This window comes from Miscanthus floridulus, chromosome 16, assembly GCF_019320115.1.
Source record: "Miscanthus floridulus cultivar M001 chromosome 16, ASM1932011v1, whole genome shotgun sequence".
NCBI classification, from domain to species: Eukaryota; Viridiplantae; Streptophyta; class Magnoliopsida; order Poales; family Poaceae; genus Miscanthus; species Miscanthus floridulus.
In genome coordinates, this window is record NC_089595.1 from 16735973 (window position 1) to 16754156 (window position 18184).

The 18184-nt window shown below is 47.2% G+C and overlaps 1 protein-coding gene and 1 non-coding gene across 2 annotated transcripts; one reads left to right on the forward strand and one right to left on the reverse strand.

Moving 5' to 3' along the window:
- Nucleotides 1-1022: 1022 nt before the first annotated feature.
- On the reverse strand, nt 1023-1514 carry LOC136510338 (uncharacterized). Its single transcript, XM_066504825.1, has one exon. It carries the CDS (start codon nt 1512-1514, stop codon nt 1023-1025), a length of 492 nt encoding a protein of 163 aa, XP_066360922.1.
- A 12179-nt stretch (nt 1515-13693) lies between these two features.
- Nucleotides 13694-13802, forward strand: LOC136514616 (small nucleolar RNA R71). The gene has a single exon (XR_010773767.1). It is a non-coding gene; the product is annotated as a small nucleolar RNA R71 (small nucleolar RNA).
- The last annotated feature ends 4382 nt before the right edge of the window (nt 13803-18184 follow it).

Genomic DNA, 18184 nt, shown 5'->3' on the forward strand with positions numbered 1-18184 from the left:
TGAGTTTGAGATGTCCATGATTGGAGAGCTTAGTTACTTCCTTAGTCTTCAAATTAAGCAATTGAAGAATGATACATTTGTTAGTCAAGGCAAGTATATCAAAGACATGCTCAAGAATTTTTGAATGAATGATGCAAAGCAAATTAGTACACCAATGGGAACAAATGGAAACTTGGATAGTGATACTAGTGGCAATATGATGGATCAAAAGTTGTATCGGTCTATGATTAGAAGCCTACTCTATGTAACCGCATCAAGGCCGGATGTGATGTTTAGTGTATGCATGTGTGCAAGATTTCAAGCCTCACCAAAAGAAAGTCATTTGAAAGCAACAAAGAGAATATTGAGGTATTTGAAGTATACACAAAATGTTGGATTGTGGTATCCCAAAGGTGCAAGGTTTGAGCTTACTGGATATTCCGATTTGGATTATGCGGGATGCAAAGTTGAGAGAAAGAGAACATCAGGCACATGTCAACTATTAGGAAAATCACTTGTGTCTTGGTCATCAAAGAAGCAAAATAGTGTAGCACTTTCAACCGCCAAAGTGGAGTACATTTCGGCCGATAGTTGTTGTGATCAATTACTTTGGATGAAGGCTACTTTGAGTGACTTTGGAATCAAATTCAAACAAGTGCCATTGCTATGTGACAATGAAAGTGGGGTTATTTGGATTGGTACCATTACAATTCTTAGAACTCTGAGATGTACCATTAAAATTCACCTATTCTAAAACTTGCCATTACAATTCTTCTTCTACCTGATACTTGCCATTTTCTATGTCTTCCGGGTGTCTGGGCCCACTGTCCGGCCATATACGTGTACACATCTTTCGTATGGACCAAAACACCCCCGGCTGCTTCTCTCCCTCTGCTCACTAATGTGTGGGCCCCACACATCAGATTCTCCTTCACACACTGGCCACTCCTCCTCTCCCTCCAACCACATCGGTGCTCCTCCTCGTTCCCACACCATGGCGGTGCCCTTCCTCCCTCAAACCACGACGGCACCCCTCCTCCCTTTCACTCCCACCAAGGCGGTGCGGCTTGACCACGGCAGTGAGCGCGGCCTGTCTCGCCCGGCGACGTGCGTGGTGGCCCAGATCTAGCCGCCACCTCCTCCTTGGTGGCGGATCCGGCCCCCTCCTCCTCCTCGGTGGTGGAACTGGCCGTCACCTCCTCCTTGGTGGCGAATCCGGCCCCCTCCTCCTCCACGACAGTGGAACCGAACGCCACCTCCTCCACGGTGGTGGATCCAGCCCGCTCCACCTCCCCGGCGGTGGAACCGGCCCCAACCTCCTCCCTAGCGGTGGATCCAGCCCGCTCCTCCTCCCCGATGGTGGATCCGACCCCCACCTCGTCCCCGGTGGTGGATCCAGCCCCCACCTCATCCCCGGTGGTGGATCCGGCCCCCACCTCGTCCATGGCGGCGGAACCGGCCCCAACCTCCTCCCCAGCGGTGGATCCGGTCTGCTCCTCCTCCCCAGCGGTGGATCCAGCCCCCACCTCGTCCATGGCGGTGGATCTAGCCCCCACCTCATCCACGGCGGCAGATCCAGCCCCCACCTCCTTCTCGGTAGCGGATCCAGCACCCTCCTCCCCGATGGCGAGTGAATCTGGTTGAGGAGGCGAGCGGCATGGATTCGACGACGGCAGATCCTAGTGGATGAGGTTCGACGGCGTGGATGGGCTTGCTAGAGGTTGAAAGAGAATCTGACGTGTGGGGCCCACACGTTAGTGAGTGGAGGGAGAGAAGCAGTCGGGGGTGTTTTGATCCATACGGAAGATGTGTACACGTATACGGCCTGACAGTGGGCCCAGACACCTAGAAGACATAGAAAATGGCAAGTATCAGGTAGAAGAAGAATTGTAATGGCAAGTTTCAGAATAGGTGAATTTTAATGGTACATCTCAGAGTTCTAGGAATTGTAATGGTACCAATCCAAATAACCCATGAAAGTGCCGTGAAGCTCACCAACAACCTAGTTCAACATTCAAGAACAAATCACATAGATGTTTGCCATCATTTTGTTAGAGATCTCCAACAAAAAGGGGACATTTGCATTGAAAGTGTGGGCACCGATGATCAACTTGCTGATATATTCATGAAGACACTTGATGAGAAGAGGTTTTGCAAGCTAAGGAATGAATTGAACATACTTGACTTCTCCAATATGTGTTGATGCACCCCCATATATGACATGCCTCTCCTTCGAGCAAAGCAAGGTAAAGTTGATTGACATGTCATTCATCCATTACTAAGGACTTGTTTAGTGCATCTAGTTATTCTTATCATGTCTTAGGCTCATTCATGAAAATCAAATGAATTTATTGCTTGTATGATACCACTATTGCTTGTATGCTTGAAATGATCTAGTGGTAGCATATGACATGTTTGTGGGTTTGTGAACCTAGTGTTTAATCTAGAAAATGAGATATAAGTGTTTAACTCAACATGGTGCATGATAACCCTTATTTGGAGGTGTGAAGAAGCTTGCCCTTGGATCAAACCGAGTTAAATATCTTTTGCAAGTGATCTAGATTGAACCAAATTAGAAAAATGATCCTCATTTCACATAGTTTGACCCCCAACCTATCAAAAATTTGAGCTCACCTTTTGTGCTAATTGTTAACAAAGGGGGAGAGAATTCACAAAGATAGTAAGAGATAGGGCGAGCAAACAAATGAAATGACATTATAAGGGAAATGAAATGACATTGTAAGGGAATCAACAAATGAAATAACATAGTAAGGGGATCAATTAAAATTTTGAAGCACACAAGTAGGGGAGCAAGCTTATAAACTTGTATGTTGCATTTGTATGTGCATTACACATGTTTGCTTGCATGGCACAAGTTCAAAATTTCCTATCCATGCTTGTGTGGTGTATGCTAAATCATAGAAAATGTTTGATGAAATAAAAAACTAGCATGCATAGGATAGCTAGACACTTGAATTGTTCTTCCAAGTAGTACTAGAACCTTACTTATAATTTTGATCTTACGAGGTATCTAGTTCTTTATTGGTTTTCAAGTGGTATCTAGAAAATCATGGCACTAAGGATGGTGTTCAAATGGCAACTCTGATTGGTATCACGCTTTAAAGGTCCATTCTTTACACCTTAGCATTATTTAGTAGCTATTACTTTCCCAAACTTCTAATCCATGCATATGTGCAAAGCTTTCAAATCCAAACTCTTAGCACATATGTAGGGGAGCTAATACTACCAAATTGGGTTGATGAAACTTGTCCATAATCTTTACACATTGTAATATGCTTGGGCAAGCAACATGAATCCAAAAAGATTTAATTGAATGTCTTTGTAAATAGGTTGTCATCAATTATCAAAAAGGGGGAGATTGAAAGCCATAATTTGGTTTTAGATAATTGATGAAACCTAGCACTAACCTTTGTCATGAGTTGTGAAATGAGCTAGGTTGGTGCAATCCAAGTGTGAAGCATGGTGATGAAGTCCATGGAGATGGAGATGGACATATGTTGAAGATGATCAAGCTCAACTTGGAAAAGAAGAAAGAGAGAAACAAAAACCGAGATGATCAAGGCAAAGGTATATGATAGGTTTTTGTTTTGCACTCAAGACATCATAGAGGGTGTGAGTGACTTACGAGCGATAGCCGTACTATAAAGAGGGGAAATCTCTGGCTAAACGGTTTATCGAGTGCCACTAGGTGAGATGACTTTTGCATATGCATTTAGGAACCTAGTGTGCTAACTTTAAACCTTGTAAAATGCTTTGGAAAATGCTAACACACGTACACCTAAGTTCTATACTTTGTGGTTAGCAAGTTGGAAGCAAGGGCAAAGTGTTTGAACAGATAGAAAAAGAAAAGGCAGTGTGGGTCCCTGATCGGACGTTGCACCAGACGCTGGACCTGACTCCAGCGCCCGTCAGGTCATTTATAGCGAAGTGGAGCAACTCAAGCTAAGAAGGCTTACAAGCGATCTTACACTAGGACCTAACGCAGCGGCCACATCTATTCATCTCAAGCAAAGAAGAAGCAGCTCGGTGGCATGATCGAACGCAGGTGTGTTGTGGCGATCTGATGCACAGGCTCTGAGTCGGGTGCATGCTGACGTACGGTGATGTCGACCTCATGGGTTCACGTAGAGTGAAGAAGGGATGACTGTATGCTAGGGCGCATCAGGTTGATGTTGACCAGACATGCTCAGTCGCTATTTTTGCGCTATAGATCATCTCTAGAAGTGATCAGACTTAGCTTCACACGGCGTCAGGTCGCTTGAGCTGCGTGTCCGGTCGTCACTTAATGCATGAGCGTCTGAAAATTGACCATTGGGATCTAGTGGCTGAGGTTTGAAGGGAGGCATCATGTGGATAGCTGTGGATGACCGAACGCTGGTGCCTACGTTAGGTCATGATCCACCTGCACGTCCGGTCATGCCGAGAAAATAGGGAGCAAGGGGCCAACGGCTCTATTCGTTTGGGCTCCCTATTTAAGTGTCTTGGCTGGCTCTTGGCTCACTCGCTTGACACTTTGACATACTTGACATCCTTGTGAGCCTAAGCAAACACCTCCCACTCATCTCCATCATTGATTCATCATCATAGTGAGATTGAGAGTGATTCCTAGTGCATTTGCTTGAGTGATTACATCTAGTTGCACTTAAGGATAGTTGTGGCTATGGATTTCTTATTTCTCTTGGTGGTTGCCGCCACCTAGATGGCTTCGAGCTACGAAGAAGCTTTGGCATGAGTTGGTGATTGTTTGTGGCCAGCTCCAGTGATTGTGAGGGGTCTTGCACCTTCCCCGGTGGGGAGCCGCTAGGTAGCTCTAGTAAATTGCTCATGTCATTGAGTTACCTCACTTGTGGGTAGGTTCTTGCGGTGTCCAAATGTGTGACAAGGTTCATGCAACACCTCTTAGCTGCCGAACCACCAAGTGTTGGTCGACACAACGGGGACTAGCATGCCGGCGAGCACGTGAACCTCGGGAGAAAAATTGGTTGTCTCTTCTCTTTAGTATTCTCCTAGTGATTGAATTGGTATTCATCTTGTGGTTGGTTCACTCCTCTACGTGGTGGTATAATCACCCTACTCACTCATTTATATTCCCGTAAACTAGTTGTAGCAAGCTCTTTAGTGTAGCTAGAATTTAGAATTTGCTTTGTAGCTTAAGATCATCTAGTGGAGCTCTTTAGTGTAGCAAGTGTGAGAGCTCTTAGTGAGTAGTGACTTAGCCATTTGTGTGCCTAGTGATTATAGTAACTAAAATTGTTGGATAGGTGGCTTTCAACCCTTATAGAGCTAGAGCAACTTCACATTTCATTATTTGTCATACTAATTAAATTGCTCTAGTGATCTTGTAGATTTTTAAATAGGCTATTAATCCCCCTCTAGCCATATTAGGACCTTTCACCTATACAAAGGAGGGTAGGAACCTTGGGCTCGGGATCCAATCTTCCACCTATTCCATCTACCTCATAGCTAGGAGCAACAACCCCTGTAATTGAGCATACTAATATAAGAGCAACCGCACCACTAGAGTAGGTACTAGCATGCACCACGCCCTAAACCAGCATAAATCCTTGTGTCTCGTGTGCTACCATCTGATTTTGTCTATGCGATCACGTTGCTGGATATTACCGGAGCAAAATAATTCGATAGTTGGTGCGCTAGGTAGGGGCCTCTCGCGTTTAGACTAATTTTGTGTTTCAGATGGTAGTCATCTTGAACATCAGCGATGAACCAGAGCAGGAGCAGCCGGGCAAGAGGATCACCTTCAGCAAGCTTGACTTCATCGCCGATCAATTCGAGGACCTGTGCCTTTAGGAACCCAAGCCAACCGAAGAAGGAGAACAGTCCCTCTAGATCTGTGTTTTCACTGCCGGGTAGGAGAAGGCTATGGACACCAGACCAGATGCCCTCATGGTATACCTGAAATGCTACGCTCATCTTTTTGTCGAAGATGGACGAGAAGGTGAAATCGTCCCCACTTTACACATTAGCAAAACCACGGATCTCGACTCCGCTTTGGATCCAATACACATACCTCACCGCCACGCCCTTCAATCTTCTAGATTAGGGCGTGCAATGATGTCCCATGGTGGGACACTCTCGTAGGCTGTAGTGGAACCCACTGAACCTCCTACAGTGGAACACCAGCCGTAGGAGCCGACAAACCATGACGACATCAACAGCGCCCCCGATCAACACGATTGGTAGGATGACGCCAATGTATCCAGAGTCATTGATCCGAAGGCCTTCCGCCATTTTCTTCATGGCTGTGACTAGCTACTCGAGAACTCAGACTCTGACGGTGATGGTGATGAGACCATCCCGCGAGCGTCGAGCATTAACATCGGGTTGTCACCGAACAGGCAACCAAAACATGGGCAGTCCCCATCAATGAAAGAATCAGACCTTTCCATGAACGGGAAGGGTAATGGGGTAGCATGGTTGATTACTCAAGCACTGACCCTGCTTCAGGACTAGGGGTGAAAATGGTATGGATATTTTCTGACTGTAATCGAGATCGAATCCATTTAGAGGAGTTTAGATCTGTCCGTATCTGAGTCCGGACATTCAACATCCGATCCATATCCATATCCGAATCATCAAATTGCATATTTATGATGTCAATATCCAATCATATCCTATATGTCATGGTTGACAATATTCGTATTAGAATCCGAATCCGGACAGAAATATGAAATCAAATGTAACATCGGTGATATCCGATCCATTTTCATCTGTATTTGGCACACGCCCGATCTAAGCTACGCGCTTGCATCTAGTGGTCGATGGCCATCGGTAAGAGGGGGCCATCGTCCCTCCCATGACAAGAAGGGAACCCCTTTAGCTAATAGATTACCAAGTAGTATCACCCAAAGAGAGGGCCCATATGACTGGTCGCACCTCCCAAGCTAAGCAAGGCTGGAAACTCGACGAGTCAGCCTATGAGCATAACTACATGACTGCACCAGACATCTTGTCGTGTTCTTGTCCTCCAAAAGATCTGATCGCTCCTGACTCCCCTATCACCCGGGGTCAAAACCTGAATAGATCTCCTCTCATCGATGAAAAGGTCGCCTATGAGCGAGATAGACAGCGAAGGGTCACGAGGATGGATCCAATAGAGCAAGAACTCGACGAACGTCAAGGCGACAACCGATAACCGGTAGTTCTATCTAATCCCACTCTATCATTCCATGTTTCTTCTCATTGTATTACATTCTGCGAGAATTCACATATATCCATTTCATATGAATCTATCGACACCTCTTGGGCACCTCAATAAGGAAATTTCTGAATTACTCAGGGGTTGGATGTATCAGACTGACCCAACTACAACCCTTTGCAGCCGTCATGCTCAAAAGGTTATACTAGCCTACTGTGGCGATCAGAAACCACAAAGTCCATCCTACGGACCGCACACCTATTCCCCTTTCTCCTTTCACCGATCGGAGTCTCATAGTCCTTGAAATGGTATAAGTGACTTAACAAGACCTTACGTGGACTCTACCAAGACATTCTATTTTGGTCGAATAATCCCTAGGTAGTTAGTCCAAAAGCTTAAACCAGCATCAAACACTAAAGACAAAGAAAGATGAGAAATAGAAAGGTGTGCAGGCTACGCTGAGCAAAAACTTGCTTCAAGCAATATCGCTCCACTCCAAACACATCGGGTGAACCATCCGAACTTGGTCGATATCTATCATGAACCAAAGCTTCACGCTTCTTCCCTAGATCGAGCGAAGCCATGGTCCCATGCAACAAATACCTTTGAGCACCTCGACCCTGAAAACCTTGTTGGTGTTTCTTAACGCATACAGAAATAATCTGCAAGCGCACGGAATTACCATTGTAGCATTTCACCCGGAAGTATTTAGGGTATCGTATTTCCTCAGGGAACAGATGTGTTAGAGTCTATTAACTAGTTCACCTAAGATAACAAGAAGAAAGATAGCTCAGGTAGCGAGGTTTTCTAGGGATAGAGATCCTAAGCTAAGATTATTTTGCCACTATATACTTCGGGCACCGAATCACACCTGGTCTACCAGGCGAGGCCAGCCAGTAGCCTATGTTGAACCCAAACATGGGGGGATACGAGGGATGGATAGGGCTGTCACCACCTACCACCTACCCCTCAACCGTGGGGAACAAGGTAAACGAAGGTAGCCTCTAGCCTAGACACCATGTCTATGCTATCGACTACTACTCTAGCACCGTACAAGGTTATCCGTCTTTATCAGGAGCCCTCTACTAGAGTATCCGCTATGAGAATGGACGACAAACCCACAAGTAAATAGTAAACAAGACTAACTTAAAGTAGAACTCATCACCGAAGATAAACATGAATCTTTGCACTCCAAATAGTACTAGATTCACCGAGGTACAAGTGAAGAGGGAGCCGGCATTCCTTCCGCAATGTGTACAAGGGGCCCCAAGTACACAAATAGAGGTAGCCGACAATTCCTATACTTCTCCGTCTCTTTTCCTTCCTCACTCACTCCCTAAACTAAGCCAAAGAGCTAAGATATGAAAGTGGAGCTCCTCCTCTTCTTGCTACATTGTGTATCTTGGGTTGTGTGCTTTCCAAGTGTGTTGTAAAGGGGGGTTGCCCCTCTATTTATACATGAACGAGAGGCGGTGCTATGACTATTCCTCACACGAAGCCCATGCACCACTGCCTTCTACATGGAGGCATGCAACCACCACATGAAGGAGAGGACGAGCGGCGCCAGGTGGGGGGCGGCCGACCCCCAGGGGGCGGCCGGCCCTTGACTGGTTCCCATCACCACTGCCTTCGCGTGGTGGATTGGTGAGTGCTCCTGAGCTGCTCCTTAGGTGGTATTCTACTTAGATATCTTAAATTGATGGACCTTTCTATTTATTCTTTGCGCAATTCAGCGTTGGAAAACGCCTTTTGGTGTATTCTCCCATGTATTTGTGTATATGTCCTGCAAAAACAATAATCTTCCAAATACATGTGTAACTAGGTCAGTGGTAAATGCATATGTGTTTAAGTTTGTTAATTTCTCCCCTTTTATGTCTTAATTGGCGGTCAGATTTGGTCGTTAAGGACCGCCAACAAGCTCCCCCACACTTAGTCCTTTGCTCATCCTCGAGCAAAGTTTAGAGATAAAAGTAATCAAGAGCATAACATCCTAAGATATATGCCTTACATAAAAGTTATTCCAACACATTTTTTATACCAGTGGGATTTGTGGTGTTAGCTAACATGTGTCCTTGGGTTGTTGAAAACTGGAATAGTGCTTGAAACAAAGTCATCTCTCTAATTTCACATCTTAGCAACTTGGAGTTTTGGAGGGTTTTTTTCTCAAGAAAAAGCATAGTTCACTTTATACTCCTCAAATGGCACTCTCAAATCACTCAATGGTGTATAAATCCTTACCAAGGCATAGCAATGTTTTGCCTTCACCTACTTCTAAAAAGGTTTATGTGGAGCTTTAGGTAGGGATAAACAATATAGCATACTTGTATTGCATGTTGTAAAGTAAAATCAAGGATCCAAGGAGAGAAGTGTCACATTCTTAGATCAAGACGTGCATGTGTGTGGAAAAATGGTAAACTAAAACTATACTCCTTTTGTAGATATGATCTCTCTCTGTAACTTATTATTTTGAAACATGGCTATCTTTCTTCCTTCCTCTTTTTTCAATACATGAGCCTTCAAGTGCTTATCATTTTTTTCTTTTTGAACGTTAGACCTTCATGTGTCCATTTTTTTACTTGGACCTTCATGTGTTCACAATTTTTTATCATAAACTTTTTGCATAGCCCATGTCTCTTTTTCTAAACCATATATTTAGAGAGAGATCACTATCTTTTAGAATATGGAGTATTTACCTAACAAGAGTTTTTTTTATCTACTCCCAATGTAGGAGCAGAGTTTTTGGTGGGTCTAAATGGAAGCATGTTTTTGTGCACTCCTAGTGTAGATCTTGATCTTAGGAGCATGATAAATCTCTCAACAAGGGTCAACAAGACTCGACCAAACTCAATACAATAACAAGTAGCGTATGTGGAAGGCTTGAAACTTGCAAGATGTTATATTTGGCTTTGGTAGGAATTGCTCACCAATTGAGGAGTATGTGATACTACGGTTTTATAATAATTTTTGTCAAAATAAATTCTCCAAGTACCTTGAATAGAAATGGTAGGATTTCTAAGTCAGAACTATATCACACCTCACAACAACTTAGTCAACATGATTGTCCTATTAGAATATTTTCCCACAAGCATAAGTGTATGTATATGGAACAAACTTTATGCGGGCTTCTGTGGTGAATAGGGGCATTGTTCATTAGGAGAAGATATTAGGGATAAATTGAGTTTAATTTTAGTGATCAAGATTTATGTTTGTTTAAACTCAAAGTTAGAGGGAGTGCGATAAGCAAGCCAACCAATCAAGATTTATGTTTGTTTAAACTCAAAATTTATGTTTGTTTAAGTGTGGCTAATATCAGTGCAGCTACACCAACCGATAAGCATGCCACCTGAAGTGCGACGGCAATCAATCGAATGATGCTCAACCAAAATACTCGGGGGATATGCGCAAACGACAATACTTATCACGGAATCAAAAAAGGTCTCGAGACGTCTTCTATCCCACGGGATCATGATGATCATGATATGACTCCAACCCATAGGTGCACCACACTAACCCACCCGAGCATTCGAGGGCTACATACTATCACACATAATCACCATGCACAGAGAATCTGATCTACAGAGACATCACATAACAGCAAAGCCCAAACTTTGTTATACTTTCTTACACAAAGGGGTACAAAATCTAGTCCTAAAGGGGGCGTCCTTGATGACCTGCTCTACATTAATAACAGTGGCAATCACCTTAGCATAATCGCTAAACTCGATAATCAACCGGCGAATGTCGACGTCGTCGAGGATCTCATCCGCTGTCGGGAACCTGGGTGCCACCTCGCGCAAATCCATCTTATGACTAAGACGAAGACAAGCCACGGTCAAGGTCCTTGCGGCTCCATGGCGGACTCCATGGGCAACCACCACTTGGATCTGCATTGGGAGATATCGGAGCCAATCAGAAACATCCGTCCCCACCGGCAATACCATCGTAACGGCGGCAATCGCCGCATTATGAAGCGCCGAGTGATGCTCACTGCTAGATAGTGCCAGGGCAGCGGAGAGACGCTCCCAGATAGCATCACTATCCCACTCACAGGCACCTATGCCAACTGCCTAGCTAGATCTTCGCTGGCCTACCACAATTCTGCCACCTCGGCCTATGTGGCAACCAGTTGCTCCCTAGCACCTAGGGAGAAAAAAAGAAACACTCAAAATCATCCCCATCCAGATCGAACAAATCCCAAAGAAGATGGGATCTAACTTACCGATGAGCGCTGCCTGGGTCACCATAGCCATGGCCTTGGCCTCGCCAGCCTCCTCGTTCGTAGCGTCACACGCAGCCCTCACGACCGAGATATACTCTCTCAATCGCCTCTCTTCCTGAGTGACATCGTGAAGGGCTTCACGCATCACGTTGGCTTCCTGCACCATGGCAAGAACACCTCCCTATCCTAACAGGATTCATGACGATGACGGAGCACCCCCGTCAGAGGGGGGGGGTCATGGAGCATGACGTGCCATCTAGACCACCCTGCAATGTATAATTCCTCAGATCTTCCCTCCTATCGACAAGAATAAGAGATAGATTCATACTTACCTAGGTTGCACCAATGCCTCGTAGAGAAGAATGGGACCCTGGAACACGTGCTTCTCAGTGCCTCCCTCCTCCTCCATCTCCACCCTCACATGTTTGCCGCCGGCCATGGATGACGAATAAAAGTCCAAGGAAAGCTACGGCGAACAACAGAAGGTAAGTGTATAAAAGCTTCAACATAGGCTTACTAACCCCCCTCTGCTCCCAATATGGGGTGAACCACCCGAGCCAGGCACTTACAGCTACTAGGGAACAATGTTCCTTGATGTTTGGTGTATCACCGCCACACTCGATGCTTGAAGAAGATTCACGCTACCCGAGAAATGCTCTTGGTACTCGAACGACAACATATTGGCTCCCTAATTCTTGGGAATATCTAATTGCGCTGCTCAACACCTTGGCACCCGAAGATGCTCACTATGTACTCAAAGTACATAGAACTTACATGGGACACTATGACGTCCTGAGGGCTTAAAGCTACATGCAAGCTTATCATTAAGTCCTATGGGGGCTACTGTCAGAGATATGGGCTAGGGGTACCTACACCGCCTGTATATACGACTACCATTGAGCTATCGACCTAGGAACCATCAAGGAGGAGGATTGCAAGGGCTGATGCAATCAACCAACATGGAGATCAAGGCAAATCAAGGCAGGCATATTTGGACGATAGCGAGGATCAATCTGTTGTAACAAACTAGGAAACAATCTGTTGGCCTAATCGCCCTCTCTGTAACCCTACCTCTCCTGCCTATATAAAGGAGGGTGGGAACCTTGGGCTTGGGATCCAATCTTCCACCTATTCCATCTACCTCATAGCTAGGAGCAACAACCCCTATAATTGAGCATATGAATATAAGAGCAGTCCCACCGCTGGAGTAGATATTAGCGTGCACTACGCCCCAAACTAGTATAAATCCTTGTGTCTCATGTGTTACCATCTAATTTCATCTATGCGATCACGTTGCTAGACACTACCGGAGCAAAATAATCTGACAGTGTTCCTCGCTTGAATGCTCTAAAGTTCTTACAATGGGGGTGCAATAATGATGAAAGAGGTAGGAGAGCTAGAGCTAGGAGATGGACTATCTAAAGGGAAGCTCCTGGAGCCCTACTATGATGGAGAATGTGTAAAATGGTAGAGGATCTCTTGGAAGGATGCCCTGGCTGCCCTTATATAGAGTTTAGGGCCAGGGCATGTACAAAGAGGAAGGTTCTCCCGACCGAAGGGTCGTGAGCCTAAGGGAGGGCCTAGCTAACTTGGCTTGCAAGATACGCTGTCTTGTGGTGCACGTCTGGGCATGGTCATCATCATGGTCTTGTGGCCACATCATGGCATGGTGTGACATGGTGCTACTATGCTAGTCGTGGTGGCACAGTAGGCACGGTGATGGTTCACCAACCATCCTGTGCGACGTGGTCTCCATCATGGTCTTCGTCATCACCTCCTGGTTTCCTAGGGGTGTCATACAGGAGTTGGTAGCCACTGCTAGGAAGGTGGTCACCTAGTTGTCTTGTGGAGCTGAGGGCCATGATCCTGATCATTAGGGTCATGGTTTTCGTCAGTCTGGATGGCCTCTAAGTCAAGGCCTCCGTCTAGATCGCCTGGTTGATGAAAGCAGCTTCTTCATGGGTTTCGGGGCAATCATTCCCCGAATGGCCAATGTTCCCATAGATCTCACACGTCATGTGCGAGTCCATGGCCTAGATGATACCATCATGGCGTCTTTATCTTGGGCTCGTTCCTCTAGTCTTTTCATCAAAAGATCTATTTCCACGGAAAGCATGTTCGTCTCCTTCACGGAATGCATTCCTTTTTGTGTTTTCCTTTCCTCCCCCTAGCTTTGATTGGCCACCATTTTATTGATGAGAGCCATAGCTCCATCAATGGTGAGGGAAAGGAAAGCACCTCTAGCAATAGTGTCGATATGGCCCCTAGACATGGGTATTAATCCATCATAAAAATTTTGGAGCACTAACCAGTTTTCAATCCCTTGGTGTGGGCATGCTTGGATGTAGTCCTACAGCCTCTCCCATGCCTCAGGAATGGTTTCCATAGAGCTTTGCTGGAAGTTCAAAATTCATCCCCTCAGGGCATTGGTTTTGCCCATGGGGAAGAAATTGGCGAGGAATGCCACGGAACATTTGTCCCACGTCTTGACAGCTTCCTTTTCCATGTAAAACCACTACTTCACCTTCCCGAGAGGGAGAAGGGAAACAAGTGGAGCCTGATGCATCAGGTGCGACATCCTTGATGACGATCGTGTCGCACAACTCAAGGAAGTGTTGGAGATACGTGTTCGCGTCCTCTCTTGGAAAACATTGGAATTGGTTTGCCTGCACCATCGTGATGAGGCTGGTATGGAGCTCGAAGTTCCCATCCCTAATGTTAACAGCGGGCCCAATGGGCACGTTGGCAACAGCGAGGGTGGAGTAGTCGCAGAGGGCCTTGGCCATGATTGGAGTAGTGGATGGTGTGGGGATGACTGGCTTGACTATCGGAGGAGTTGTAGAAGAATAAGTGGCATGAGACCATTTCTTCCTTAGGAGTGCCCCTAGATTTTTTATGTAGTTTTCTAGCAGTTTATAACTAGTCATACACTATCTTGTTTTCATCCACAATAGGAGAAAATAAGCAAAGTTATCCTGCATAAACAATGGCTACCTTTTATGCATATTATCATGAATATGTCCTACTAGATTCGGTGGGCGATGTTGTCATGGAGGCACCAAGGTCGGAGCCCCCGAGCACTTGGTCAGGGTCGGGGCACATCAGGAGGTTGGAGCCCCCGAGTGCCAGATTGGTGTTGGAGTGTGTCTGGATTGGATCCTCTAGAACATAGGCAAATGGCTCGTGGAGATCATTGATGAAGACCCTATCTGGAGACAAAACCCATCTGGCAGCCAATTTTGCGAGGAAATTGGTGGCATCATTGTCCTTTTGGGGGACATGATGCAGTTTGATCCCTCGAAACTTGTCCTCGAGCTTGTGCACCACCTAATAGTATGCTACCATGAGAGGGCCCTTATAGGAGGATACCTTCATGACTTGGTCGACGACCAACTCGGAGTCACCGCGTACGTACAGTCACGTAGCACCGAGCTTGATGGCGATGCACAGTCCATTGATGAGGGCCTCGTACTTCATGGTATTGTTTAAGGCTGAAAAATGGAGACGGATCGCGTAGCAGAGCCTGCTCCCATCCGGGGAGATCAGAACCACTCCAACCCCTGAGCTAGGCGCCATAACCGACCCATCAAAGTACATTGTCCAGAACTCATGGGTGGAGTCTGGGGTCAGGAGCTGGACTTCCATCCATTTGGCTATGAAGTCGGCGAGAGCCTGAGACTTGATAGCGGTGCAGGGGACATACCTGATGTCGTGACCTATGAGCTCAAGAGCACACTTAGAGATTCAGCATGTGGCATCGTGGTTGTGGATGATGTCTCCCAGCGGGTATGAGGTTACGACCATGACCTCATGGTCGGTAAAGTTGTGTAGGAGCTTCCAGGTCACCAATAGCATGGCATACAGAAGCGTCTGCACCTAGGGGTATCGAGCCTTGGCATCGGTGAGTACCTCATCGATAAAGTACACTAGTTGTTGAACCTTTAGGGGGCGTCCCAGCTCCTCCCTTTCGACAATGAGGGTGGCGCTCACAACGTGGTTGTTTGCCATGACGTACATGAGGAGGGGTTCTCCCCGTTCAGGAGCGATGAGGACTGGGGCCAATGTCAGTGATGCTTTGAGGCTTTCCAAAGCCTGCTGTGCCTCCTCTATCCAGATAAATGCATCTATCTTCTTGAGAAGTTTATAGAGAGGCATCCCCCGTTCCCCTAGTCGGGAGATGAACCGGCTTAGGGTGGCCAAACAACCAATGAGCCTCTGTACGCCCTTGACATTGCGTATAGGGCCCATGTTGGAGATGGCCATGATTTTTTTAGGGTTAGCTTCGATGCCGCACTCAGACACGATGTATCCAAGGAGCTTCCCCTTTGGAACTCCGAAAACACATTTTTTGGGATTCAATTTGATATTGAACCTTCGGAGGTTTGTGAATGTTGTGGCCAAATTTGCGATCAGGTCGCTAGCTTGAGCCATTTTCACCACTACGTCATCTACATAGACGGTGATTATTGGTTTCGGCCACTCGACTTGGTCAGGCTAGTCGGGCGGGTCAATTTGGTCGGTGAAGCATCGCTGCATGCACCGTTGATAGGTGGCGCCGGCGTTCTTTAGACTGAAAGGCATGGTTACATGGCAGTATGAACCATATGGGGTGATGAATGAAGTCATGGCCTGGTCGGACTCTTTCATCATGATCTGGTGATAGCATGAGTAGGCATCCAGAAAGGAGAGTATTTTGTATCCTGAGGTGGAGTCGACTATCTAGTCTATGCGTGGCAAAGGAAAATGATCCTTTGGACACGCCTTGTTGAGGCTAGTACAATCAACACACATTCTTCATTTTTCGGTCTTCTTTTTCACAAGATTAGGATTAGCTAGCCAGTCGGAGTGGTATACCTCTTTGATAAACCCGGCTGCTAGGAGTTTGGCGATCTCCTTGCCTATGGCCCTGCGCCTCTCATCATCAAAGCGGCACAAGCATTGCTTAGCGGGCTTCGAGCCCAGGATGAGGCGTAATGCATGCTCGGTGACCTCCCTTGGTATGCTTGGCATGTCAGAAGGTTTCCACGTGAAGACATCATGATTGGAGCATAGAAAGTCGGCGAGCTCGCTTTCCTATTTGGTCGGGAGCTTGGTCTCGATCCGCACCATCTTGGTCGGGTCGATGGGGTCGATTACCACCGCCTTGGTTTCCTCGGTCAGGTGGAAGGCACTCGAGGAGGTTGGCTCGTTGCAGTCTGGGACTATTGGAGTCCATGAATTCCCAAGCTCTGGGAGCTCGGTGGAGTTGATGACGGCCATGGTGAGCTCATAATGCTCATGGTTGCACGTGTAGGCGTGCGAAAAGGTGCTACCCACGGTGATGACATCGTTCGGTCCTAGCATCTTCAACCTGAGGTAGGTGTAGTTAGGGATCGCCATGAACTTGGTGTAGCATGGCCGCCCCAAGATGGCGTGGAAGGACCCTAGAAAGTCCAGCACCTCAAAGGTAAGGACCTTCGAGCGAAAGTTGGTTCGGTCGCCAAATGAGACGGGCAGGTTGATCTATCCGAGTGGGTACGCCTGTGTCCCTAGGGATCACGCCGTGGAAGGGAGAGCTCACTGGGCGGAGCTTCGACCGAGGGATGCGCATGGCGTCGAGGGTGTCGATGTAGAGAATGTTGAGGCCGCTACCTCCGTCCATCAGTACCTTGGTGAGGCGCTTCTTACGGATGATGGGTCGACGATGAGCGGGTAGTGACCCAGTCGAGTGACATGGGAAGGATGGTCTCACTGATAAAAAATGATTAGGGAGTTCGACTAGCAAAGGAAAGAGGGGACGACCAACTCGGCAGCACATGCCTCTCTATAGCGTACCTTGTGTTGGCACTTAGAGTGGATGACGTTGGATCCCCTAAAGATAATGAGGCATTCCTCGGGGTCGAGGAAGCCGTCATCATCCTTGCCCGCCATGCCTCCATTCTTGGCCGCCTCCTCCTTGCCCTTCCCTTCCTTCGGCTTGCTGGCCTATCGCAGAAAGCGCTTGAGGAGCTCGTAGTCCTTGTAGAGGTGCTTGACAGGGTAGGCGTGGTTGGTGCATGGACTCTCCATGAGCTTGTCGAAGTGATTGGGCTGGCCCTGCTGGGGCTGCTTGCCCGCACGATTGGCAGCGGCGACCAAAGCTAGGTTGATCAGTCGGTGCCGATCCTTCTTGTTCTTCTTGCCCTTTTACGTGGAGGGGCCCTTGCCTTGGTCCTCACATTTGGCCTTGCCCCTATCTCGACCACCGCTGAAGACCGCCCAGACTGCCTCCTCACCGGAGGCATGGTTCGTGGCAATGTCGAGCAGGTCGCGGGTGGTACGGGGCTTCAGACAGCCGAGCTTGTGGATTAAGGACTCACAGGTTGTCCTAGAGAGGAACGCGCTAATGATGTCTGCGTCAACGACATCAGGAAGGGAGTTGCACCGCTTTGAGAACCATAGAGTTTGAGCCCAGCATGGGCTCGAGGTGAAGCGCGAGGGTTTCGACGTTGAGGTCGTCGGGTGGCCCGGGGACGATGGAGGGCGCTCCTCCTCCATTGGACGCTAGGACAAGTGCCTCCTCGTGGAGGCGGAGTATGCTGAGCCGGTCAGCGACAAAGTCTAGACTCCCAAAGAGGAAGGTCTGGAGTGGCACAAAGACGGGAGGAACCCACATCTCAACAGGCAGGAGCATGGGGAACTCTAGCGAGCCAAAGAAAATCGTATCGCTCAAGCCCACCATGACAAAGATGGTGGAAAGGTGGGCCATTCGATGACCAAAAGTGTGAACGCACGGCGTCCTCCCCATGGACGGCGCCAACTGTCGGTGCGAAAAGTGACCAACAAGTAAA